The sequence below is a fragment of the Alligator mississippiensis genome, chromosome 16 (genome assembly GCF_030867095.1).
Source record: "Alligator mississippiensis isolate rAllMis1 chromosome 16, rAllMis1, whole genome shotgun sequence".
NCBI classification, from domain to species: domain Eukaryota; kingdom Metazoa; phylum Chordata; order Crocodylia; family Alligatoridae; genus Alligator; species Alligator mississippiensis.
Window position 1 is genome coordinate 1,450,040 of NC_081839.1, and position 8,360 is coordinate 1,458,399.

General features: G+C 66.8%; 1 protein-coding gene across 1 annotated transcript; it reads right to left on the reverse strand.

Moving 5' to 3' along the window:
• Positions 1-485: 485 nt before the first annotated feature.
• TMEM161A (transmembrane protein 161A) lies at positions 486-7,774 on the reverse strand. Its single transcript, XM_019483952.2, has 12 exons — positions 7,675-7,774; positions 6,808-6,911; positions 6,462-6,542; positions 5,998-6,095; positions 5,558-5,714; positions 4,097-4,248; positions 3,568-3,628; positions 3,326-3,469; positions 2,751-2,864; positions 2,144-2,318; positions 1,803-1,899; positions 486-1,328 (listed from the first exon to the last, which is right to left on the reverse strand). The coding sequence occupies exons 1-12, from the start codon at positions 7,675-7,677 to the stop codon at positions 1,045-1,047; spliced, it is 1,470 nt and encodes a 489-aa protein (XP_019339497.1). The 5' UTR covers positions 7,678-7,774; the 3' UTR covers positions 486-1,044.
• Positions 7,775-8,360: the final 586 nt, after the last annotated feature.

Consider the following 8,360-nt stretch of genomic DNA (forward strand, 5'->3'; position numbering starts at 1 on the left):
GGCTCAGTTTCCAGGGCACAGAAGCACCAGCTTCTCCATGCACAAAGTCAGTGCATGGAGCAGGAGCAGATACAGGAGCTTGGTTCATCCCCAGCCTCCTCAGTGCCCAGGCCCTTGCCTCACTGCCCCTGCCTCCTGGGCCTGAGCAGCAGGAGCACCCTCAGCCCCGCTGTGAGGATGGGGAGAGATAGTGTCACCCCCCCATCCTCACCCCTGCTTCAAGGACACCTCCAGGGGCTCTAGCTCTGTCCCTGCCCTCCTTCCCACTGCAGCCGGCAGCAGCTCCCATGCCAGGGTTGCACTCCTTCCCTACGGCACTTGTGCAGCTGCCTCTAGGGCATGAAACAGCTTTGCCAGCACTCAGCAACGCTGCTCTGCTCACAGGGAGGGCACCGCTGCCCCCCTGCCCCGTGCCCAGCTGAGAACAGGAAGGCATCGGGGTGGGCAGGGGACCACAAAGAACCAAGACCCGAACTAGCAGCGTGTCGGAGTCACACGTTTATTCAACCTCCAGGTCCCAGTGTGCAGCTGTCGTGGCGGCCAGGCACACACTCCTGAGGGTAGCCTCACAGGGGGAGCAGAGGCAGGAGCCCCCAGCCCCTGTGGGGGCAGTGCTGACAAAAAATGCCATCCAACTGCTGCTGGAGGCAGGGCTGCAGCTCCCAGTCCATGCATTGGGCATCCCCAAGGCAATTTGCAGGCCCGACCCCACACCCTTGCTCCTTGCACGAGCATTTGTACCGGTGCAAGCCAGCATGAAGTGCTCCCAGATCAGATGGGAGCGTATGGCATGGCTGCAGGGCATGGGGCAGGGGAATACCAGGGGCAGAAAGCAATTTGCCTTTTCAGTCCCCAGGCCGTGCAGCTGGTGGGGCTTTGCAGCAAAGCGTAAGGCGGAAGGAGGGATGCCCTGAGGCTAAGCAGGCACCACGGTGATAGATGGGTGCGGGCAGCAGAGGCGGCTCAGGCCAGAGGTACTGGGAGACGGCACCAGCCAGCTGTCTCCCCAGGCCCCCCTGAACCACCTGCCCTGCTGCAGCCGGGTTAGGAGGCCGCCAGGTACTGGTGGAAGTAGAGCCCGAAGAGGCTGGTGATAACCTGGCAGGCAGCCACCCACCAGGTGAGGAAGGCAAAGAGGCCGCGGTAGAAGAGCGGGGTGAGGACACTGCCCAGGGCTCCCAGCGCGCCCGTGATCTGCTCCACCGTGGCCTGGACGTTTTCCCCGGCCTCCTCCTCCTCCTCCGGGGGGGCGAGGGACAGGACCGGTGCTGTGTCCACTGCAGGGGAGACGGGCAGGGGCTCGGGGTACAGGCCCCATGAGTAGTTTCCTGCAGGCAGAAGGGACAGGATCATCACTGATGAGCCAGGGGCAGGGTCAGGCTCAGCCCATGCCCTTTGCACCCCTCCCTGGCACCAGCCTGCACTGCCCATGCCTCAGCCAGTCCTGGCAAGGGCCTGGTCCCTTCTCTGCCCCCTGTACACCTGCCCAGCCCAGTGGGCTGCCCATTCACAGCCCTTGGTCCCATAGGCAGGGCCTCAGCACTGGGCATGTCCTGGACATACGAGCTGGAGCTCACAGCCCCTTCCCTCCAGGGTCGGAGCCACTAGGCAGCAGGCTGAGCCTTAAACTCCCTCCATCCGGGACAGACCAGCAGAAAGAGGTCCTGGATGTTGGTGCAGCCCTGGGGCCTGCTGCAAATGCAGTCTGTGGGCATCACACAGATCTGGAGCGCCCCCAGTCCTCAGGCCAAACCCCCAGCCTGAGCGAGCAGTGCCTGGGCCCCTCCGGCACCAGCCCCTACCTAGAGTCTTGAGGAGCAGAGTGCAGTGCAGCGTGAGGATGATGGGGCCCAGGTACTGCAGGCTCACCACCGTCACGTAGCAGTAGATCCGCGTGATCTGGGGGCAGAGAGCACGTTGGGGCAGAGGGCAGGGCCAACAGGGCACGGCCTAGCAGCTACAGCACAGATGGGATGTGGGGGCCAAGCTCCACTCCCTGCCCTGCATGCTGCATCCAATGCCCAGGAAAGTGCTCCCCTGACAGAAGACGGGGCGGCTGGGCGGTTCCCAACGGGTCCGGAGATGGGCAAGCACGTGGGACCCACCTGTCCAGGCCACGCGCCCGCCTGTCCCTGCCCCGTACCTTGCGCTGGATCTCTAGAACAGAGATGCGCCCTGCCTCCCGCTTCATCTGCTCCACCCAGCGCTCAGCCAGGCCGAGGTAGGCTTGCAGATGGTAGCGGGCCATGGCCAGACGCAGCAGGCACAGGCACACGATGGTCCAGAGCCGCGCTGAGTTGTAGGCGGTGTCCGACATGCTGGGCGGGAAGACAGGACACCGTCAGCTGGCCGGAAACCACCCCTGGGGGCAGGACCAGCCCTCGAGGGGCACGGCTGAGATGGGGCTGGCTGCACGGGGAGAGGCACAGCAGGCAGGCTCGGGTGGGCACCCTTATTGCTTCCAGAGAGGAAGGGACGTTACTGCTGGCACAGCAGAGACTGAGAGCCTGGACTACTGAGAGCCAGGGACCAGGGCTGCAGGTGCCGTCACACAGGGCGAACACCAGGACTCCTGGGCTCTGCTTTCTTGGCCACTGGCTGGTGGTGCAACTTGGCAGGGGAGCGGGAGGGTGAAATCACAGAGCCCCGGGACCGCTGGGGCAAGGGCAAGGGCAAGGCCGCCGTGCACAGCCACGACGATGGGCTGGAGCCTGTGCAGCTGGAAGAGACCTGCCCGCGCGGGCACTCACAGCTGGACGGTCTGCTTCCCCATGGGCGCGTGCAGCAGGAAGTCCCGGGAGATGGGCTTGACCCACAGGATGAGCACGATCAGCGGTGCCAGGAAGCTGGCGTGCAGCAGGATCCTGCCGGGGAAGGGGAGGGGAGGACCAGACCGTCAGAGCCCTGCTTCCCCTGCTTCTGCCCTGTGAGCTCCAAACCTCCTCCCCGCGAAGGCAGAAGCCACCATCCTCCACCCATGCCCATGCCCATGCCCATGCCCAGGCGTTTCAGGGAAGGGAGGAGGCATTCCAGGGACAAAGCCCATATGGTCAGTGCCACCCAGCCCTACCCCCTGCTCCCAGCTGAAGGCCCCCACCCTCACCCCCTCCAGCAGCATGGCTGAGCAACCCACTTAAATCTCCCCGCTACTCTCTGGCGGCCCAGCCCCCCCAGTGCCAGTGGGCTAGTGCTGCTACGTGGCAGCTATCTCTGGGGTGGGGGTAGCGAGGAAGACCCCCCCCCCACCACACTGCTGCATGCAGAGACCAGGGCAGCAGCCCCCTGCCCACCTCCTCCCAGCCCAGCCAGCCCTGGGCCACGCAACTGAGTCAGGGGTCTGTCTGCTGCCATCTTGAGCGCGTCCAGGTGGGTCTGAGCCAGCCGCAGCCCCGGGAAGGTCAGGCAGGCGCCCAGGAAGGAGCACAGCGCCACCAGCCCCAGCTTGAAGGTCAGCTTGGTGACAGGGATGCTGCGGAGGGAAATGCCCGTGGGTCCAAGCTGCCGCCTCCATGGTGGGACCAGAACGTCACCCCCTCCCTCCCGCCACGGGCTTGGCCAGGCACTTACGTCCACTCCCATCCTTGGTGCTTTAGGAAAACCTCCAGGTTATCGCTGACGTTGTTGAGTCCTGCAGGGAGCAGAGAGGCTGCTGAGCCGGGGGCACCGGGCAACCGACATTGGTGCCGCTCAGGGCTGCCCGGGTTGGGCGTGGAGGCTCCAGGCCCAGAGGCATCAGGAGATGCCTGATGATCTGCCCTTGGGCTTCTACGGCTGCAAAGCGGTGCGTTTGGAGCAATAAAAGCCAGCAGCAAAGAAAACACCTGGCACATCCCACTTAGCTACGGGAGCACCTCGGGCACCACCAGCACCGCACCCGGCCCATGCCCCGTCTCCGCAGCAGCTGGGAGCTCTGCCCCGTCCCACATGCGTTTCTGCAGGCCCCGGCCCCTGCTGCCCAATGCAAAAGGAAGGGGCCCAGAGCTCCCGCAGGTCTGGGACGTGCATCCCCTGCCAGCCCGGGGACTCGCTGCCCTGGGGGGACCCCCGCCTGCCCTCCCGTCTGCAGGCCCCAGCCCTGCCCCTGCCGCTCACTGACCCGAGTCCAGGCCGAACTCCAGGTAGTCCTCACGGACGACCAGCACCACCATGGCGACGAGGAGGAAGAAGAAGGCGAAGGTGAGGCAGACGGAGCGCTCGCCCCCCTCCTCCGACCGGAAGTAATGGCGCATCACCATGAAAAACACCTTGCTGTGCACAGCGGTTCAGGAAACTAGTTCCCCTGAGCCCCGACCCCCCAGCAACGCAGCCCGGGGAGACCCAGCACCTGCCCCTGGGACAGGACAAGCTACGGGGCAGGGCGGTTCAGCCGCTGCACCAGCACAGCTCCAGCCTCAGGTCCACCTTGGTGGCAGGTCCATGCTGCAGGGCTGAGAAGCTGCCACGGGTTAAGGAGACCACCCAGTCCCTCCACCACGGCCCAGAGCCGGGCAGGGAAGGGCTGCGAGTGCCGGACCTGCTGGGTTAGCACGGAGGATACGCAGAGCTGCAAGCACGGGGCCTGGCCAGAGCTGAATTGGTCCCCCTGGGACAGGCCCAGAGCGGGTAGAGGTGCATGGGCATCACTGCTAGCCGGGACTGCAGGAGCCCACGGGAACGGCCACTCAGGCCTGAGTCCGGGTCTAGTCCCTGTCTCCCCCGGACAGACCCCTCTGCCCTGAGAAGCCCCCAGACTTGGGCCCTGTCACAGGTCCCCCATCGCCAGCCCCTCCTGGCACAGCGTGCCCAGCCACCCACGTGCGGAGGAGAGGCCCGGGCAGCTGGCCCCCGCCGCACAGAGCTGCTAACGCGAGCCAGGAGACAGGCTGCCGAGGGCGCGGATGTCCTTACAATGGGGACAAACGGCCTGCCGGCCCGGCACCGCTTTACAGCCGCCTGTAAAAGTGTCCAGGTGCCCTTCCACCCACATAGATTACAGCCCAACCGCATTAGCACATCATAAAGCATCCACTTCATTAGGCCCGCGCAGCCGGCTCACAGGGGAAGCCGCTCATTATGCAGCTTTATAACTTGTCAGGGAGCTGTTTATAAGTCCATAAATTAGGCTGTTCAGCCTCAGCCAGCTTCTAATTGAAAAGTGCTGTAGGTTCCTTCCCTCTCCTGGTGGCTGCACCGGCCCCAGCAGCCTGGTCCGCACCAGCCAGGCTGGGACATGCACCCTCCACCACGGTGCTTGGGGCTGGCCAGGTCAGGACACGGCCTTGCAGGGCCTCTGGGAGACTCGCCCCTGCCTCTCCTTCAGCCCTGCGCTGGCCTCTGTCATGGGGGACCCAAGCCCTGGACCGGCACGTGCGGATTTGTGCACACACGGCCCTGCGGGGCAGGGAGACGCCTCCCTTTCTGCAGAGGCGACTTGTCCAAGGCCACGCTGGGGCATCGCAGCCCCGAAGGGAAAGGAACCCACTGGGCCTTGCGCCCCTTCCCTCCTGGACCTGGCATGCGCTGGGAGAGGCCTCCGGCTGGCCCGGGCTCCACCGCCCAGGCGGGAGGGGAAGGATACACGGAGAAGAAGATGGTGAGCAAGCACCACAGGATGCCGATGTTGACCTCCTTCTGTGGGTCTACGAAGCAGTAGTAGCCCTCGGTGAAGAGGTAGACCAGCGTGGAGTAGACGGCAAAATCCACGAACCACTGGTACTCGAGGAAGTAGCGCAGCACTGGGGGAGGGCATGGAGAGCAAGGACGGTCACCCCCAGCCCGCAGGCACGACGGGGGCAACCAGCACCCTGCTGTGGGACAGGGGGTGGGAGGCAGGCTCTCCTTATTGCACTCCTTTGGCAGCTTGGGATTCAGGCCTCCTGGGTGCCGGGCTGGCTCTGGAAAGGGACAGGCGCAGCGGGGCAGGGAAGGTGGGGAGCGAGCCAGGACTCCTGGGTCCTATCCCAGGCCCTGCCACACGGCGCGGGAATTAAGGGGCGCAGGCTTGTCCAAGGGAATTACCAAGAGCGTCCACGGCGGTGATGGGGCTGGTCTCCAGGCGCAGGTCGATGTCCCGGGGCACGGACAGCGGCTTGTCGTCAGAGACCCCGTTCACCCTCCTATGGGAGAGAGACAGGCTCAAGCTGCGGAGCCAGAGCCCACCGAGCGCTGCGCAAGGCCGGAGCTTGCAGCACAGGGGAACACAACCCCGCTCGGGGGGAGCAGCCTGTCCTCACAGGCAGCTCCAGCGGAGCCCCAAGCTGCCCCCCGCGCCCACCAGCCATATCCGAGCCCCAACCCCAGACACACGGAGCAGGGCACGGATGCTCGGCGAAACAGTTCACGGAGCCCCAACCCCTGGCATCCACCCGCCATGGGAAGCACGTAGCCGGGAACAGCCAGGCCTGGGAAGGAGAGCTGCTCCCAAGAGGCCAAGAAATGCCCCCAGGCTCCCAGGCCCGGCGCGGCTCGGGGCATTCACTCACCTTTCGCGCTTGCCCTTGGGCTTCTGCTTCCCGGCCAGGGCGCACAGCTCCTCCTCCGACGGGTGCTTGTAGCGGCGCAGACTGGAGGGACACATGGGCAGCGTCAGACGGGGCAGGCGCGACAGGCCTGATAAATGGCTGGGAAGGAAGGGGCCTGGCGGGGTCCGAGCACCAGCGAGCGGGCATTTGGGGAAGGGGCTGTGGTACGTGGGTAGGGCTGCCCGGACCTCAGGATGGCACAGCAGGGGCCGCGGGTCAGGCGCCAGGGCCACGGGCAGAGCTGCGGGACCAGCGCTCGAGCACAGGAGGCAAGAGCTGGAGCCGCTGGAAGGGCCGTGAGCGGTACCTGCCGTTGCAGAGCAGCCAGCGGGCGAAGGAGCAGTGCGGGGACATCTTCTGCATGACGCTCGCCGTGAGCAGGCTCACCACCAGCTGCACCCCCATCACGGCCTGGCGAGCGGGGCAACGGCTCAGGACGCGGCGCCCGCCTTCCCCTTCGGCATCGCCCCCAGCGCGCCCGAACCACCCCGGGGCTAATGGCAGCGCTGCCGCACCCCGGGGAGGGGCTCCGTGCCAGCCGCCTGCCCACGTGCACCCACCATCCCCACCTGCACCGCCCACCCTGTGCCGCCCCCACGTGCAACCCACGTGCACCGCCCACCCTGTGCCGCCCCACGTGCACCCACCACCCTGCGCCACCCCCACGTGCAACCCACGTGCACCGCCCACCCTGTGCCGCCCCACGTGCACCCACCACCCTGCGCCACCCCGTGCAACCCACGTGCACCGCCCACCCTGTGCCGCCCCACGTGCACCCACCACCCTGCGCCACCCCCACGTGCAACCCACGTGCACCCACCACCCTGCGCCACCCCCACGTGCACCGCCCCCAACCCATGTGCACAGACCCACGTGCGCCACCCCCACGGGCACCGAACCATGCGCACTGCCCCTGCCCACCCGTGTGCCACCTCCATGTGCAACTCGCGTGCACCCACCACTCCCACGTGCCCTGCCCTCAACCCATGTGCACAGACCCACGTGCCCTGCCTACGTGCGTCACCCCCACGGGCACCGACCCACGTGCCCTGCCCTCCGCCCACATGCACGGACCACCCCACGTGGGCGCCCCCCCCCCGGGCAGCAGGGCGGCCCCACGCGGGTCCCGGCCCCAGGCCTGCCGGCCCCACGTCCACGCGCGCCCGGGACTCACCATCGCGGGGGTCGGCGCAAAGACAGCTGTCGGAAGCCCGTCTCGAACAGGTCCCACCTTCCCAGCCAATCGCGGGCCGCGGCGCTCTTGACGCCCACCTCCTCAGCCAATAGCAGAGCGGCGTGGGAGGAGGAGGTGGAGGAAAGTGCCCGCCTTGCTTCCGGGCGCCGGCGCGCGGCATGCTGGGAGTCGTAGTTCCCCTCTCCGCCCGCCCACGTGCCGCTGCCCCGGGCCTGCTCGACGCCCGTGGCCCGCAGCCCTGGGCCGGGCCCCCGCGGCTGGCACGGCCCAGCCTGGCACCGCCAAGCGGCCGGTGGATGGGGCAGGTATCAGGGTGGATGCACACAACCCCGATGGCCATTGCACACATCAGTGCCCACCCAAGCACGTCCACGCACACCTGCACACACCGGGACACTTCCACCTTCTCTGCAGTGAGCATGCGCAGGTGCCCGTTGCCTGCGTGCAGCGCAGCCCCACAAGAGCGGTCTCTGGCTGCAGGCCGAGGCAGCAGAGACGGGTCCCCCAGAGCTCCTGGCCTGGGTGCACCAGCCCCGCCTTTCCCACCGCTCCCTGGAGAGAAAATGAATGGGGAGTCCCCGAGGCTCCGCTCCCCGTCTCCCCACTTCCCACAGCCCATCGCCCACGCTGCTCGGCGCTCGGGACAAGCGTGTACCCCACCCCGG

Excerpts from the sequence above, each read along its gene's own strand:
- TMEM161A (XM_019483952.2), bottom strand. Across the intron at positions 4,249-5,557 it reads CTCACCATCTTCTTCTCCGT|CAAGGTGTTTTTCATGGTGA; the intron begins GTATCCTTCCCC and ends CGCTGTGCACAG. Across the intron at positions 2,319-2,750 it reads GGGAAGCAGACCGTCCAGCT|CATGTCGGACACCGCCTACA; the intron begins GTGAGTGCCCGC and ends CTTCCCGCCCAG.